The following is a 19,396-nucleotide window of genomic DNA, read 5'->3' on the forward strand; positions in this document are numbered from 1 at the left end:
CTGGCACAAACGTATGTGCGCTATTGTGACGAAAAGTAGCCTATTGCGCAATCGGGTGTAGTGACTATGTTTGTGGAAAATTTCAGCCAAATCGGTCGAGCGGTTTTCCCGTGATTGAGGAACAAACATCCGAACATCCAAAACTCACAAACTTTCACATTTATAATATTAATAGGATATACCACGGTGCTATGTGAGGTATACACGTCAGGAAATACTCTCTATATACACAGCTATATACATAGACTCTGGATATATGTCCTATATACCGCGGTACTATGTGAGGTATACACGTCAGGAAATACTCCCTATATACACAGCTATATACATAGACTCTGGATATATGTCCTATATACCGCAGTACTATGTGAGGTATACACATCAGGAAATACTCCCTATATACACAGCTATATACATAGACTCTGGATATATGTCCTATATACCGCAGTACTATGTGAGGTATACACGTCAGGAAATACTCCCTATATACACAGCTATATACATAGACTCTGGATATATGGCCTATATACCGCAGTACTATGTGAAGTATACACATCAGGAAATACTCCCTATATACACAGCTATATACATAGACTCTGGATATATGGCCTATATACCGCTGTAAGGTACTATGTGAGGTATACACATCAGGAAATACTCCCTATATACACAGCTATATACATAGACTCTGGATATATGTCCTATATACCGCGGTACTATGTGAGGTATACACATCAGGAAATACTCCCTATATACACAGCTATATACATAGACTCTGGATATATGTCCTATATACCGCGGTACTATGTGAGGTATACACGTCAGGAAATACTCCCTATACACACAGCTATATACATAGACTCTGGATATATGGCCTATATACCGCTGTAAGGTACTATGTGAGGTATACACGTCAGGAAATACTCCCTATATACACAGCTATATACATAGACTCTGGATATATGTCCTATATACCGCTGTAAGGTACTATGTGAGGTATACACATCAGGAAATACTCCCTATATACACAGCTATATACATAGACTCTGGATATATGTCCTATATACCGCGGTACTATGTGAGGTATACACGTCAGGAAATACTCCCTATATACACAGCGTTATACATAGACTGGATATATGGCCTATATACCGCTGTAAGGTACTATGTGAGGTATACACATCAGGAAATACTCCCTATATACACAGCTATATACATAGACTCTGGATATATGTCCTATATACCGCAGTACTATGTGAGGTATACACATCAGGAAATACTCCCTATATACACAGCTATATACATAGACTCTGGATATATGTCCTATATACCACAGTGCTATGTGAGGTATACACGTCAGGAAATACTCCCTATATACACAGCTATATACATAGACTCTGGATATATGTCCTATATACCGCGGTACTATGTGAGGTATACACGTCAGGAAATACTCCCTATATACACAGCTATATACATAGACTCTGGATATATGGCCTATATACCGCAGTACTATGTGAGGTATACACATCAGGAAATACTCCCTATATACACAGCTATATACATAGACTCTGGATATATGTCCTATATACCACAGTGCTATGTGAGGTATACACGTCAGGAAATACTCCCTATATACACAGCTATATACATAGACTCTGGATATATGGCCTATATACCACAGTACTATGTGAGGTATACACGTCAGGAAATACTCCCTATACACACAGCTATATACATAGACTCTGGATATATGTCCTATATACTGCTGTAAGGTTCAGTATACAGTATAAGAGAACTATTGGTGATGTACACGTCTATATAGCGCCAACATAGTCTGTAGCACAAGGAACTTTCCCTCTTTCCTGTCTTTGTGAGGTAGTTGCTGAGTGTGCACACTGCCTATGCTGACTGTATTGCCTGTGTATTACCTCATACATTACACAGGTGTATGGCGGCACACCCACTGTCCGCCTCTCCTCACACCTTACACATCCCTGTCACCAAGGTAACAAGCCGTTCCCGCCTTCCCTCAAAACAACTCCACCCCTCCGTCACTCTCCACCAATCAGCTCGCTGCACCGCTGCGCGTAGTAAGTCGGAACCAGGAACCATCCAGAGGCTCCGTCTGCTGTCGCTGCCCGGAAGAAATTTGTTGTGGCGCCGCAGAGATGGGGTTCGAGTGGCCTTGGCAGTACAACTTTCCCCCGTTCTACACGTGAGAGACCCCTCGTATTACCGTGGGTGACTGTACGGCAGGACGCAGGGGAAGATTTAGGGGGGAGCACCCCATGTATTATAGGTGCTTCTCTAAATAGTTCCGCTGGAAACAAGGAAGTGGAATGAGATTTAACACTTTAATTGCGGGGAGAACTTACTTTGTGTTTGACTTTTTCCACACAGCGATGCTTTATACTCCAGCTATACTTGTATACTGTATATTATAGATAGATATTATTGTCAGTGCTGTCTGTCTCGTGTGTTAAAGAAGGATCCTCTGCCATATTGTAAGGAGCTTATTCTATAACAAACATGAATCCCCTGCCTACAGGACGGCTGACAGCCCCTGACTGAACGGTGTGATGGAATGCCAGTGCCATGTGTGACTACCGTCCTATGCAAAGAGATTGTCCAGGGATTACAGTTCTGGGCCAAGCGGATCAAGGAACATGAAACATAGAAAAACCCCACAGCAACCATACTCGCCTGTCCCTGATGGTCCGGTATCCCCCGCCACTGTCCGCCCAAGCTCTTCCTGGGGGTTGGTTCCAGTGGAGGTCCTCACCGCATGTGACTGCTGTAAGGACCAGGACGCCACTCACATGCGCTACTGGTGACGTCCTGTTAAGGGCTCGTTCACATCTGCGCCCGGTCTCTGTTCTGCAGGTTTCTGTTTCCTGCACAAAACAGAGGGTTTGAAAGATGTCCAGCGGTGAGCGTTTTATGCTCTCCGCCACGAAACCGTTTTTTTTAAGTCGGACATGCAGTACTCTGTGTCCGATTTTAAAAAACCGGTTTTGCGGTGGAGAGCATAAAACGCTCACGGCCGGACCCGGTCTGACAGCTTTCCGTCTTCGTGTGACCATACTCAGCATTCACATGCTACAAGGGTTTTACTGGATAGAGCTCCTGGGAACCGCTGGACTGCACAGTGGTGCCTGGGACAGGTTTGTCTTTTTTTAATATCTGACATTTCCCGTCACCTGGTCCAGAAGTGTAATTCCTGCACAGCCCATCTAAGATTATTTTAGTGAAGTGAATGGAGCAGTGGTCACACATTCTCAGAACTGCATCATTACACCTAGGACTCAGGGACCCCAGTTCTTGTGATTTCTGGGTGCCCCGATAGTCGGCCCCCAACAAACATACGTTCATCACTTCACCTGGTGATAAAGGTTATATATGAGAGAACCCAAAAATAACTTGAAGAGGACCTTTTATGTCCTGATGAAAGTGCGGTTTTATATACCCCTAGAAAGCAGACGGTGCGCTGAATTCAGAGCAAGACCACTCACAGCTTTCCCAGTGTGTGACCTGGTGGAGGAGATTTCGGTGCCATTAGTTTCAGCATCAATCTCTCCCCACTGTCAGAAGGGCGTTCCTCATAGGCCAGCGATGATGCTAGGAATGTGAGGAACGATCTTCTGACAGTGGGGAGAGGTCAGTGCCAAAACTAATCATACCGACATCTCAGGTGACCAACAGGGTCCAACACCCAGGCTCCTCACTGATCTGCTGTTTGAAGAGACTTCAGTATTTTGAAGAGTACTGAGTCCTCTTCACACAAAGCCAAGCTCAGTGCTGTACATTTTACAACATCCTTGCTCAGTATTGCAACTCAGCTCTATTCACTACAGATAGACTCTGCTAAGGATAGAATATACCTTTTTGCTCAGGCCACACTTCCCGGAATATAAATAAATAAATATATATATATATATATTTTTTTTTTTTTTATTGCAAATTTTTCTGTTGGGGCACACAGCAATCAGGCTGCAAGATTAGTCAAGTGTCACATGAGAATAGCCCCAGTGTGCATGCTTGGCCAGTGCACCATTTACTTCTGTTGGTTGTCCTGGACAGCTAGAAGAGAATGGAGAGGCAGTCACGCATGCACACCAGACATGTCAAAAGTGACAAGGCTTCTTTGTAGGCTTATGGCTCTGTATTGGAAATCAGTTGATGATGACGCTCAGCTCTGACCTATACTTTGTTACTATTTTGCAGATTACAGCCTAATGTTGATACCCGACAGAAGCAGCTATCAGCATGGAGTTCCCTTGTCTTATCTTACTGCCGCCATAACAAGTTATATACTATGAATGTAATGGAAATTCAGGAAAGTCCCTTGTTCAACAACAAAAAAATACAAAGTATCCTTTTTGGCTTGGACTGGTTCTTATACTAGGGCTTTTACATACCTGCATATTAATTTGACCTTAAAGGGAACCTGTTAGATTGTTTGAGACCAATAAATCACAAACATGATGGTAAGAAATTTGGGTTTAGGGTCCCAAACTTCTGCAACCAACCTACAGTTGTTTTGTCCCTTCATATTGACAGCATTTTGGCGAAGTAGTAGCCACAGTAGCTGCGGAGCAGAGATCGACAGTCATCCCTGCTGCCAAAACAGCGTGAAAGTGACTGTGGTCGGGAGATCACTCTTTCTCCCGACATCAGTCAGTGTCATTATGAAGGACCAAGGAGGCAGTAGGATTCTCTACTCTTTGGCACATGGTTTGGGAAAGGGAACACTGTACTGTTTGGGTGTCTTATTCATTGTTGGAGCACTAATTATACTGTGTATAGGCATTAATGTAACATACTGTTATGAGGCACCTGCAGGACATACTGTGTGGGAGGCATTACACTGAGGGGGACATTGGTAGAACTAGGCAGGGTTAGAGGCATGTCTTATCATATGTAAATAATGAACATGTTTAGCTTGGACTTAAACCTGATGGCAGTGGACATCTACTAGAAGCTGTTGAGTACATCCTACTAATATATATATATATATATATATATATATATATATATATATATATATATATACATACACACATCCAAATTGTTAGTTTGCCAATTTTTAACATGCATGGATAAAGAGAATCTAATTTATCGCAAACAACAAGAGCTATGAAGGTAGCCAGAAGTCACAGAGTTCTTCTCAAGCGCAGCTGAGGAGGATCATCGACGCCAACAACACGCTCATTACATGGCCTCCCAGCGAGATGCTGAGGTACCGGAACAATCCCAGGCACAGTGCAAGAACCAAGTTCAGCGGCAGGCCAGCTTGAGAGCTGCCGGAGCAGGTGGATCATCAACACCAATAACACGCTCATTATATGATGTTCCAGTGAGGTGCTGAGATGTCAGTACTATCCCAGGCACAGTGCAAGAAACAAGTTCAATGGCAGGCCAGCTTGAGAGCTGCCGGAGCCGGTGGATCATCAACACCAAGAACACGCTCATTAATATGGTGTCCCAGCGAGCTGCTGAGATGCTGGAACAATCACAGGCACGGTGTGAGGAACAAATTCAGCAGCAGGACAGCTTGACAGCTGCTGAAATGCCGGAGCAGGCAAACCATCGACGGCAGCAATTTGCTAAATATAGGCGGATCACCAACGCCAACAACCCGTAGACGAAGTCGCGGGCAGAGGCTAGTCTTTGATAAAGGGAGAAAAGGGATGTATAGGTTTATATGATTTTAAGCAGGATTTCTGCGTTCTGACAGAAAGGTGGTATAAACTTCAATTAGACAGTCTAAATATTCACCAGATTTATTATCCATCAGCAGCCACGGGGATAAAGTTTAAGCTTCCTACATTCAAGTCCCTAATAATAAATCTCCCACAGTGTGTTTGTCTGTTAACACACAAAACTGAGTCTAAATCTGAAATAAAGCAATCATTCTCCCTTAACCTTGTCCAGGAAAGCTGTCCTTGGAGTCTGTGCAGGTGGTCTTAGAGGAGCTCAGGAAAAAAGGTAGGTGTAAAAAATCATCCAGTCAGAGAATTACAACCTGATATGTTCTTTTTAATGGCTTTGGACACTTTTGCGCTATTTTTTAATTTGTTTATTCACTTGAATGCAAAATTAAGACAATTTCTAAATCATTTTTATTAAAAAATACATTTTTCTATGGTTTTCCTGTGGTAGAGTCTAACTACTCTGGAAAGCTGGTTGTTCTACTGCATCTGACATTGATCTGATGGCACCATTCTCCTGGTTGAGTCAGAGTATGAGCTGGCATTATCTGGCTGGACTGTGTTAGAGAAGAACAATAAGTTGTAAGGGTTGGATTGTTAATAGCAGTTGCAGGGTCATTCTATGCCGTGTGCCACTGTTTATGACCATACGACTCGTACAAGTGAAGTCTTTGGTTTCAGAGTGGTTTACCTGTATAAGCAACATGAATGGAATCTGCATTGGAGAAGTGTACAGTTTGTGGTAAAAGTGCACACTACCATCCCTGCTGTTGCTACATGTGAGGCCCGGTTCACATTTGCGTTCAGTACTCCGTTCAGGGAGTCCGCTTGGGAACCCCCCGAACGAAATCCTACACGCATTAAAAAGCAGTTAGCTAAGAAACCACACGGACCCCATAGACTATAATGGGGTCCATGTGGTTTACGCTCAGTGTCCAAACGAATCATGCAGAGAATACTGCAAGCAGCACTTTTCTCTCTGCATGTTTCGTGCGGAAACCACATGGACCCCATTATAGTCTATGGGGTCCGTGTGGTTTCTTAGCTAACTACTTTTTAATGTGTAAAGGTTTCCATTTGGGGGTCACAAGCGGACTCCCCACATGGAATACCAAACAGAGATGTGAACCGGGCCTGATATTACAATTTAAAATAATATCATAATCTTTTAGCTGTTATATATACACAAAGATATAGGTGACCTGCAGACTTACTGTCTTTGTATATTGTAGGTAACTTAGAATGGTTGGATAAAAACAAAACCAGATTCCTTATAATGTGGAGAAGGCCAGATGAGTGGGGGAAAGTACTGTACCAGTGGGTAAGTGTATACAGGATTTTTCTACCTACTCTCAGTCTCTGGTTCATGTATTACAAACATTTACAGGTGTGCAGTATATGACATGTATGCAGATAACAGTATTTGCCTCTGTTACCATCATGTTCTATATATCAAAAGCTATTAGATAAATAACTGTATGTCCCTTTATTCTCCTGTATGAGGCACATTTATCTTGGCCAAAGATGCGTATTATTGTACAGCATTGTGCATCTGAACTCTTTGAATGTCTGGTGTATACATCAGGAACTTCTCCAAATGTATACGCTGAAATACTCATAAACTACTAGTATCCAAATGTATACTAAAAATGTGACATATATTTAGCTCCTAAGTCTGTATACCATTACTGGTATACCAGGGACAATGATGGTCTATCTATATGATAAGATAATAATATCAGATAGGTGGGTGGGGGGGGGGTCTGATTTCCCTGAGTACCCTTCATTGTATGCTAGGCAACTTCATACATTTGTTGTGGCTCTGCTTGGCACTACAGCTCAGTCCTATTCATGTGAATGAGACTGAGCTGCACTACCTACAATAGAAGATCTGCGCCTGCTCAGCAATAAAGGGATGCAGCAAGTTGAACCCCCACCTATCTGATATTGATAACGTATCCTGCGGTGGCCCCGGCACACATGAAAGTTTTGGATATCCATTATAATTCTTTGAGGATACAATGAATTTTTCATTTTTAGGTTTGATTTTATTATTTGTAAGAGGGCTGACAAATTGAACTTCATAATAGAACCATTTAATATTCTATTCAACGTACTGAGAAGCCAGAAAAGAAATTCTGAGTGGGGTGGAATTGGAAAAAAAAAAAAACAATTCTTACAGATTTTATTTTTACAGCATTCATTAAAACTGACATTCTAGCTTAATTCTGTGGGCCGATAAGATTATAGTGATACTAAATTTATATAGTTGTTTAATGATGTTTTCATTCCTTTACAAAAATGTGAAATTTCTGATTCCATTGGGGGAATGTATGATGTTTTGATCACTTTTTATTCCATTTGTTTTGAGAGGGAAATATATGACCGCAATAGTATTGAATCCACAAGTAAGAAAAAAACCTAAAATACATTAACATTGCTCTGGATTCTAAACATACAAAGAATATACACTGCTCTAAACCTGTTCTATAATTATAGATCTTAATCTTTGTTTCCACCAAGGTTTCAAAGAATGGAATGACCAATTCTGTCTTTACCCTTTATGAGCTGATTAATGGAGATGACACGGAAGGAGAAGGTAAGCAAATTACACAATACACAATTTTCACTCCTGCTGGGGCTACACAGTGACCTTAGCCAGAGATGTAAGTTGAAGCTATGGAAGAGTTCCCACTTACCATGTGCTGTATACGGTACTAGTGTCTTGTTATATTGTGGAGACCTTTGGGGCCCCTCAGGCTTCAGGGCCCAGGAGCGATACCTCTGCACTCCTTATAGCCACCATTGCACAACCAAGGAATAAACTTTCACTATACAACTTCACTGCAAAGTGGACACTACAGTCACAAGAATTCCAATGACCCACTTCAATATACTGAGATGTCAGACTGAAAGTGTGATCAATGGTTGTGCAAAGGGTGTATCCCCGACTATAAAGAGGAACTGTTACCAGGTCTGAAAAGTCCAATGCAAAGTCTCAATAATATTGTCTGGCAGGTGGGCACTAACTGTGCATGACATGACAGCACACACAGACCCGCCCCCAGAGAAACCACACTGTTACCACCCACTTGACTAGTAGAAAGTAATTTGCATCAACACCAAAAGCTCTTGTATATTTGGAGTGGCGGAATGGATTTGGTGGAAAAGCTGTGCTGTTCTAATCCCATATAATCCCTTTTAGGCTGGGGCTCCACATTGCCCCAGAACTACTTGGAAAGTTCCTGCGGTGACTTACACAATTATGCTTATGTTTGTTGTCTGTGCTATATGGTATTGATGCTATTTTTTTCTTGTTACCCAGAATTCCATGGGTTGGATGAAGCCATGCTCCTCAGATCATTGGAATCTCTGCAGCTGGAACACAAAGCGGAGATCATTACACTAAATGACAGCAAGGGGGTGAAGTTCTTTTAACGATCACTCTCTCAGTCCTGTCCGACTGCTGAAAGGATCTAGAACTGTTTTATTGCAGGGGAGCATATCGTGTTCTCCTGACATCTGCTGGACATTTGTGTGTACTACAAGGTGAAAGTCTCTGCCATGCAACAGTGACACTCACTAGATGTTTCTGCTATAACTGATGAGGTCCTATTTTTACTCTCCATTCAATGTGTATGTATAGCAATGATCCGGTGACACTCCTGTGGGAGTAAATATCATGGCTGATGTTTAATACAAGAAGCTTAAAGGTAATATTGGGTTATAAATATCTGCCAAATTATCAACTCCTGGTCCTTTTAGTTTTGCTTACGGATTGACCTCTACCCTTGAACTATGTTACAGGTATGACGTTGAAAAGTTTAATATCTTGCATTTATAGACATTTTTGGCAAGATTGCAAACTTGATATCTCTTTATGTACATAATAAACAGAATCCGCCCATCTGTCTGGTATTACTTATTTAACCATGCAAATTAGATCTCTTTCCAAAAAAAGAAATCTGTTTCTCTGGTATCATCTATGGCACGTTAGCTGTCCTGTGCGCCAATGTCCTACCCTTTAATAAGTCTCTCCTGAGCAAACAGCTGCCTGCTATCAGAACAGAGTGGGGCACTTGTTATCTTGGTAAGGCCTCGTTCACATCAGCGTTTGTATTCCGTCCGGGGTAGTCCGCATCAGGACCCCCCCCCCCCCCCGAACTGAATACCGAATGCAATTGCAAGGGCTGTGCAGTGGAAGCACACGGACCCTATAGACTATAATGGGGTCCATGTGCTTGCCACCAGATCTCCGCAGGGAACATATGGACAGGAAAGTAGTTCACAGTCTACTTCCCTGTCTGCATGATTCGTGCAGGCAGCGCGCGACTAGAACACGGACCCCATTATACTCTATGGGGTCTGTGTGCTTTCACTGCACAGCCCTTGCAGTTGCGTTTGGTATTCTGTTCGGGAGGAGGGTCCCATGCAGACTAGCCTGGATGGAATACCAATGCAGATGTGAACCAAGCATAAGAGACCTTTGACAGGCATTTGTGGGGTAAATGGACATACGGAGTGGTATAGGCCATGACTGAATGAAATTTTTTTGATTTCAATGGGAGTCTACCACCAGAACCCAGCATATCAACAGATAGTTCGGCTATTGTCACACAAATCAAATGGTGTGAACTGTTGCCAAAATATTGCTGTTTTTCCCCAATATGTAAATGAGCTCTTTGGTGCAATGAGAGTGTTGTCGCTTACCTCTTTGGAGCAATGACAATGTCCTCACTGCTCCGAAGAGATCATTTTTTTGGAGGCTGATTTTGAGGCAGATTCAGCGTCAAAATCCTCACCCAAAAACTCTGTGTGAACTGACCCTAAGGTCTGAGAGGGTTAGACCTCGTTCACATCTGCGCCCGTACTCCGTTCTGCAGGTTTCCATTTCCTGCACAAAACTGGGCAGGAGACGGAAACCTGCCGGCATCTTTCAAACCCATTCATTTGAATGGGTTTGAAAAGTGTCCGGCCGTGAGTGCTGGTGAGCGTTTTATGCTCTCCGCGGCGAAACCGTTTTTTTTTTAAACTGGACACAGAGTCGGACATGCAGTATTCTGTGTCTGGTTTAAAAAAAAAAACGGTTTCGCCGTGGAGAGGTCAAAATGCTCACGGCCGAATGCTGGTGTGAACCCAGCGTTACTTGACACTTCATATCTAGGCAGACTTGCTATTGACTAGTCATATACTCATTTTCTTGTGCTTGATTTTCAGGCAGATTCCACCTGATAACATTGATATAAATAGGTGGCAGAAAAATTTTACCTGGCTGGTGCAGAATTAACAAATTTTGTGGTGCCGTTAAACAGAAAAATTCAACTGAAAAATTCTACCATGTGAACGTACCCTAAGGATCATTGCTTTAATGCAGTTCTTTGTGATATGTGATACACTTATATAGTTTGTATATTTTTATATGCAATATATTGCTGGCCAGTGTGATTCCCATTTCCAGTGATTCTCACTTTCTTTCTCTGATAGATCTATAAGATTAACCCTTTATGTTCTATAGACCATTATATTATTAAATTATTGATTTTGTTCAGTTTAAATTTTCCCTATAAAGATTTACTGCTCTGCTTTGTGCTGTTCCTCTGTTAGTCCTCCTGAAAATGTATGAATAAATTCACAACTGGGTGTTACCATTTTCCTCTTTAAGGCTAAGGCCCCACGGGCCGTAATCTCAGTGCTGCGGAAAGAACCGCGGCGTGTCCGCACTACGTTTTTTTCCGCAAAGTGGGCATTGGATTCGCATGAATCCCATCCTCTTTGCTTGCACTGTAAAATGCTGCGATTTTTCATGCCAATCGCGGCATTTACATCCCGTGGGGCCCCGGCCTAAGGCTGAGGCCCCACGTTGCGGAAACGCAGCTTTTTTTGTTGCAGATTTTGTTGCGTTTTTTTTAAGCCAAAGCCACTAATGGCTGCAAAAGGAATGGGGAATACATAGAGCGTTCTTATACTTCTTCCTTCTGCTCAATCCACTCATAGCTTTGGCTCAAAAAACTGCAACAAAATCTGCAACAAAAAAAGCTGCGTTTCCGCAATGTTGGGCTTCAGCCTAAGGCTAATGCCCCACTGGGCAGAAACGCAGCGTAAAAAAACGCAGAGAAAACACTACGTTTTTCATCACATTTTTCAGTTTTGTGCTGCAGAAATTCATATGAGTTTTCTGTCAAATTTTTCATTGCGTTTTTGCTCGAGTTTCTCATGTGCAATAAAGATAATTGAAAGGCTATGTTGAAAATCCTAAGGAATTATGGTCCTCTGCTATTTAGGCCAGGACCCCACTGTCCGGAAACGCCATGGGAAAAATCCCGTCATTTTACAGTACTTGCAAAGTGGAAGGGATTCATGCGAATCCCATGCCCACTTTGTGGAAAAAGTGCAGACACGCTGCAATTTCCAAAACCGGCGCGGTTTTGAAAATCGCAGCATGTCAATTATATCTACGGAAACGGCAGCAGCTTTCCCATAGATATAATTGTAACAGAAAGTCTGCAGAGGAAAACTGCATGAACTTTCTGTTCAAAGCGCTGTGGGAAGAACCGCAATGTGTTCACGTCGCTGTTGTTCCGGTAGGGCCTTAGCCTCAACCAAGCAAAACTGAGTTTTTGTCTGCGGCTTTTGATGTTTTTCCACAGCGTTTCTGTGGAGTTTCCGCAACACATTTATCATGCTGCGGTTTTCACACTCTCCATAGAAATCTATGGAGGGAATAACTCAGCGTTTCCGCAACTATAATTGACATGCTGCATTTTTCAAAAACGCTAATGTTTTTGAAAAACGCAGCTTTTCCGCAGTGTGGGGATAGGATTAGACAAAATTGCTTTCACCATGCTGGTACTGTAAAATGTAGTGTTTTTTTTCTACTGCGTTTCCGCCCAGTGGGGCCTTAGCCTAAATGGTTGTGTCCCTACGTAGTCTGACATTGTCAGCTGTGATTGGACATTGGTCAGTGTGTGGGGACACTCCTCTTTGACAAGGTGGGAATGGTAACACCCAGTTGTCAATTAATTCATAAATTTCTACTAGAAATGGCACAGGGTACAAGAAAAGTTACTACAATTTCATAGGGCATGTAAGTGCTTCCTAATAAGCAGTGTAGGATTTGTTTTTATCTTTTTTTTTTTTTTTTTTAATCCCTAGCCATGAAATGGTCCAAGAAAGAGAAAATGCCTAAATGTTCCTTTATAATCCTCCTGTACTTAATGGGGCTATCTGGGGTGTAATACTCTGCTCCATTTATTACCTTTGAAGAGGGCATGTGGGGAGGCCAATACTCTCACATCTCTGTCTCCCTCCATGATGAGTTGACTTATATTCTATGGATCAGTACGATTCTGGAGATACCAAATTTTATATAGTTTTATCTACATTTTGACCCTTTAAAAAAAAACTTTGCAAAAAATAATTTCTTTGAGTCACCCTATTCTGACACCCGTAACTTTTTTACCCCCAAGGATGAACCTTCCTCTTAGGTATGACTATGGCTTTATTCACGCGTCCAAAATTTTGGCAGACGGCATATATTCCTATTGAGTTTAATGGGTAGATTCAGATTTTGGTTCGTTGGAAAAATTGGAGTCACCTTATTGGTCTGTTTTGCCTACGATGGGGCAACATTAAAGTCTATGGGTTGATGAAAATATCAAACCGTTTTTCATGAACCCAGAATCATAGGAGAGTAAAGAAAAGGTTACACGTCACAAAACACACTGGACCTTGGATGAGCATGCATGGAGAGATGAATCCACAGAGACCTGTGAGCTGCACTGCCTTACCGCTATACAAATACATTACATTATCTGTTGATGGGGAAGACACCTTTTCCTTCGGAAGTTTAGCCATTCTGGAAATAATGTAGTAATAGAGTTCTGCCACTAGATGGAGACGTGTGATGGCAGAAAGTTGCCTATTGTATATTGTATTAATCTAATCTGGTAATGTCCAGATATGGATAGAATTGATATGGATAGAGTTGATATGGATAGAATGTGTGTCTGTCAGCCAAAGTGCCCTGAATGGTTGATATAAAATAAGTAACACTAGATACTAGCACGCAATGTGTTTGATACGTGTGAAATGACTAGGACACTCAGGTTTTTATATTAACAAATGTCATTGTCTGCAATGTATTAATATCCTGTAACTGATGTCTATGGAGTTGTGCATGGCCTACTTTGCTACAGTATAGGGACTTATTAGACCTGCATGCTGTGCTAAGGATTCTGGGTAGGGAATATGCACATAACACCGCAGCTCTCACTCGAATTCTAAGGTCTCTTTAAATGGCTGATCAGTAGGGGTCCTGGGCTTTGGACCCACACGGATCAGATATTCGTAACCTATCGTAATGATAGTCATATTACAATCACATTTCAAAGTTTTATAACTTCATGTGGTCTTTTATATCATCAGATGAAATCCCTTTCATTTATGATCAAGGAGAAATACTTAAGTTATTATCATTTGTAAACCAGCCAAGACAGCCGTTGCACTGCCGGCAGGATGTCTTTGAAGACTTGCAAATGATTGTTTCCTTTGGACAAGTATTGGGACCCCCGTCATGTGCTGTTATGTCAGGGTCTGTGACTTTGCATTCCTTAGTAAAGCAGAAGCGTCTCCTCTTTCATCTCCTTAATACCTTCCCTATCTGGGCTGAATTATTGCAAAATAATAGACTCAAGAAAACCTTCAGCTAGAACATGTGAGCCTCATGGACACGACTGTGTTTGGTATCCATATCACTGGAGATGGAGCCGTGGTGATCCGCTACAGTGCTGCTCCTACTTCAATGTGCACTCCAGTACTGACACCTGGCCACTATACAGAGAGGGCGCTAACTGCTTCCAGCTCCCTGTCAATGATCAAACATTTATTTGACTCCATCCCAAAGATATATATCTATTTATCAAAATATAAAATTGAGCAACCCCTTTAAGACTGGATGTACTTATGCCGCAATGCTTAGAGATTTCGGTTACATGAAGGTGCAGATGGGTTTTTCTACTAGTTATATTAAGCCTCCTTTTGGGAGACAAATTTAAAGGTATTTTTCAAACAAATCTTAAGACCGGAAACACCTAAAAATCTGATCCCCCTATCAGACAATGGGGCTTTGGACAAATACTATACCAGCAATTCCCAATAGTGGTACCCTGACATCCAAGGGTATCCTAAAAACCCACCAGGGGGATGTGACACTCTGGTTGGGAAGAAGACCACCTGCCTTCATTTGCATCTTTAAGGGTGCATGCACACTACGTAACGCCGGGCGTGTATGAGAGCCGTACACGCCGGCATTACGGCAGGGCTGCCGAACACTTCCCATTCACTTCAATGGGAGCGCTCGTAAACGCCGCTGTTACGAGCGCTCCCATTGAAGTGAATGGGAAGTGTTCGGCAGTCTGCTGTAATGCCGGCGTGTACGGCTCTCATACACGCCCGGCGTTACGTAGTGTGCATGCACCCTTAGGGCATGTTTTGTCTTTTGGTAAAAATTATTTGGTAGGACTGCCGCAAAGAAATATTTTTTGGGGGTGTTCTAAGCCTGAAAAGACTGGGAAATACTACTCTATACTAAAGCAGTTCAGCCTCCATTGACATACATGGTATAAGGCGGATTTTTAATTATATGCTTATCTCTTCGCCGTAACAGCAGCCCATATAAAATAATATTAATATTATATAATAGTATTTAATAATTGCTTGTAATAGTAATAGTATGTCACTTTTGTAGATTTGGAAAAAAAAAAATCTGAAGTTTTATGCAAATGAGGCAGTTAGTGCACTGGGGGCGGGCCATCAGCTCTCTGAAGCACTCAAGTAGGATGGATGATGTCATACCAGAGGGAGGATCAAGTCTCGCTAAAACGGGTGTTGCAGGCAGCAGATGGTAAGAGTCTGAATGGCAAGAGCAGAGCTCCAGGGAGCTGAAGGTCCACCCCCAGTGCACCAAATACCTCACTGGCATACGCCATCATAGTTGCCTTTATTCAAATCTATGAAAAAATCTATATAACAAAGGGCAGCACGATGGCTCAGTGGTTAGCACCCAACCAAATACATCAGCAACAGGTTTGTATGTTCTCCCCACTCCTATCAGTATGTCTATAAAATGTGGAAGGAAACCCACGCAAACACTGGGAGGACATACAAACTCCTTGCAGATGTTGTCCTTTGCAGGATTCGAACCCAGGACTCCAGTGCTACAAGGCTAACCACTGAGCCACCAGATGTTCTCCCTATGTTTGTGTGGGTTTACTCTGGGTACTTCGGTTATACTGATAGGTAATATTGGTTCCCCATACAAACAACTGACCCTTGTGGGTGTTGGGGATGAGGGCCTATATGGCAGCCACTAACTCCCCTACTCCATAATGTTCCCTGTGCTTTATGTGTCTGTGAGAAGAGTGCATTGCTAATTGTCAGTGTATATCATGTAATGTGCACTGGTGACAGGTGAATATACTTGGAGAGGTGGTAAAAGCTCTATACTATGGTAAAACAGTGACGAGCTGATTTCTTGAGAATTTATCATTACTATGGGCAAGCATTAGAGCAGCTTTCTCAGCCTTACGTCAGAGAGGAGTGTGCCAGTGCCATACTTCCCTTTGGTGCCAGTTCTGATTACAAGCACAATGCACCCGCACTGGCAGTACCCGTGTTAAGAAGCAGAGGACATTTCTGTGATATCAGTTTCGGAAAGTCCTTGAGACTGCCAAGATCTGTAATAAGATCAGTCTGCTGATTTCTCCACCCAACCAGAGAGGACCTACACCATGAAACTCCATTATCTTCTCCGTAAGTCTCGGAGAGTTTATTATAGTACAATGTGTGGCAGTTGTGACGTCATTGGGTTATTTACATGCCTTGTGGTGATAACCTCAACCTACGCTATAGGAACAGTTATAGGGATAAATGGGCTGCTTCCAAAACATGAACAGCAAAGTTCTTATCTACAACTTGGAGACCTATATTTATCCTTAGGAACAATGTTATGTCCTGCAGATGTAAATACTGATTGAGGCGCTGACGGCCGGAATGAACTATTACAAGTCAGAAGTGTAAAGACATCACATGATCATTCAGGTAAAATAGTTGCCCTATATGTTGAGCTATGCAGGTCTGACTTGTACATGTTGTCCTTGGTCATAGTTAATCCAAGGATCCAGTGCTGCAAGACATCAGTGCTAACCACTGAGCCACCATGTTGCCTATAGTGCATTGATAACATATAAATGATGTCATCGTCTTGTACAATGGGCACAGAAAAGTCTAGTCTAATGGAGCTGGGTTACCACGGCCTAACAATTGTATGCAAGCCTTACATACAATGCCAAGTGTGGAATAGAGCACAGTGTCACCAATGGGCTCCTGAGTAATGGACACGCTCTGTGAAGAGATGAACAATGCTGCTCTATTGGGAAATCTGTTGGGTGAATCTGGGTTGGGCAAATGCCAGGAGAACATTACCTGCCGGACTGCGTTGTGCCAACTGTAATGTTTATTGGAGAAGGGCAATGCTATGGGGTTGACCAATCTTCAGGGATCGGCCCCGGTTCCCTAGTTTCAGTGTTGGAAAGTGTTAATGATTCAGCCTACAAAGACAATACTATGATTACACCTGTGGAAATAGTTTGGGTAAGGCCCTTTTCTTGCTTTTCTGGTACAAAGACATTGTTGGAGGAGTTTGATATGGAAGATCTTGACTGGCCCACATAGAGAGCCCTGACCTTACCCACTCTGAACATGATGAGCAAGAATAAAGGTTGCAAGCCGAGTCCTCTTGTCCAACATCACTATCTGACCTCAAAAATTTTCTTCTGGATGAATAGGCAAAAATCCCCAATCCAGAATCTTGCAGAAAGTATTTCTAGATGTGTGTGAGGTATTTTAGCTGCAAAGAGGGGGGACGACACCAACTCCATATTAATTCCAGGGTATGCCAGTTGGAATTGTTATTGTTGCATTTGTCATATATCTTAACAAGGATTTGTAGTTTTAGGTCAATTTTTTGCCAACTGTGAGAAGGTGGGTTCTCACACAGTATAATCCTCCTACAGTCACCTGTAAATTATATGCCTCCCCTCCATCTCTCCCCCAGTTTCATATACACCCTTCCTCTGCCCCCAGTTTCATGTCCCCCTCTCCATCTCTGTCCCCAGTTTCATGCTGTTCTCCCCTTTCAACTGCCCACAGTTTCATGTCCCCCATCTCTGCCCCAGTGTCATGCCGTCCCCCGTCCCCCTCATCTGCCCTAGTGTCATGTCATTCCCCCCTTCATCTGCCCAGTGTCATGTCATTCCCCCCTTCATCTGCCCCAGTGTCATGCCATTCCCCCCCTTCATCTGCCCCAGTGTCCATGCCATTCTCTCCCCACCCCCTTCATCTGCCCCAGTGTCATGCCATTCTCCCACTTCATCTGCCCCAGTGTAATGCCATTCTCCCCCCTTTATCTGCCCCAGTATCATACCATTCTCCCACTTCATCTGCCCCAGTGTAATGCCATTCCCCCCCTCATCTGCCCCAGTGTAATGCCATTCTCCCCCCTTCATCTGCCCCAGTGTAATGCCATTCTCCCCCCCTCATCTGCCCCAGTGTAATGTCATTCTCCCCCCTTCATCTGCCCCAGTGTCATGCCATTCTCTCCCCACCCCCTTCATCTTCCACAGTGTCATGCCGTTCCCCCCTCCCCTTCATTTGCCCCCCAGTTTCATGGGCCCCCTTCATTATGTTATGTTACACAAAACAAACACTTATTTACACTCACCCTTCCTTCCATCGCTCCCTCGCCGCTCCTCTCTCTGACGCTCCTCTCACTCCACTGACGTCATCACATCCCGCCTACACACGCCGAAGCCGGGCGCAGCATTAAAGCAGGAGCTGAGCTGAGCTCCTGCTTTAATCGCCTGTGTATTCAGCTCATCGGCGTCCGATGGACGCCGATGAGCTGAAATCGGGACAGGCAAGTGCCGGGCCAAGAGGCTCTGTGGGCCCCTGCACTTGCCTGACCATACTACAGTGACGCCGACCCAGGGAACAATTGCTGCTGCGGGCGCCAGGGGGCCGGCCAAAACCGGGCCCCCCCCCCCCATTTTTCAATTTGGCCGGGCCCCTGACGCCAGTAGCGGTAATACTGGCCTATCGGCGGCCCTGGGTCCAGGGTGGGTCTGTAATAGGTTTCAGCCCCAGGTGTGGATCTGTAATAAGTTTCAGCCCCAGGTGTGGGTCCTGGGCTCATTACTGGCCCATAAAAACCTGCAGAGCCCACACTTCAGGGCAGATCTAGGAGGTGAAGAGGTGTGTGGGTCTGTCCTGTAACCCTGAGTCTGGTGAGACCAATTTGTTCTTGTGTTTTTTGTGTGGCTGGTAGGCCACATGTATAATTGGGTTATTACTTCTGTTTAGTTAGTTGCTCAGACAAGCAGGATTTTGTTTTATTTTTGCCTGAAGTTAGGGCTGTATTATGTTTTGCTCATTTTGTACCTGAAGTCAAGATTTATTTATCTCCCAGTTTTTTTCTAAATAAACCAGTTTGCTTCATATTTTTCCTTGACTGTTTGGGTCCGCACCACTGCATCTACCGAGCTATCTTCCCCACATACCCTAAATCCATTTCTTTTCATCAACCTCCATACTGGGCATATCATGACCAGATCTCCCGTTGCGATCTC

At 43.3% G+C, this 19,396-nt stretch overlaps 2 protein-coding genes across 2 annotated transcripts in view; both read left to right on the plus strand.

The window, feature by feature from the left end:
• Window positions 1-19,396, plus strand: part of TUBG1 (tubulin gamma 1) — a 549,244-nt gene that overhangs the window by 516,133 nt on the left and 13,715 nt on the right. The gene's annotated exons all lie outside the window — the stretch shown is intronic.
• VPS25 (vacuolar protein sorting 25 homolog) lies at window positions 2,111-9,623 on the plus strand. Its single transcript, XM_075278765.1, has 6 exons — window positions 2,111-2,218; window positions 4,228-4,373; window positions 5,938-5,991; window positions 6,947-7,035; window positions 8,238-8,313; window positions 9,040-9,623. The coding sequence occupies exons 1-6, from the start codon at window positions 2,172-2,174 to the stop codon at window positions 9,150-9,152; spliced, it is 525 nt and encodes a 174-aa protein (XP_075134866.1). The 5' UTR covers window positions 2,111-2,171; the 3' UTR covers window positions 9,153-9,623.

The sequence above is a fragment of the Leptodactylus fuscus genome, chromosome 6, assembly GCF_031893055.1.
Source record: "Leptodactylus fuscus isolate aLepFus1 chromosome 6, aLepFus1.hap2, whole genome shotgun sequence".
Taxonomy (NCBI): Eukaryota; Metazoa; Chordata; class Amphibia; order Anura; family Leptodactylidae; genus Leptodactylus; species Leptodactylus fuscus.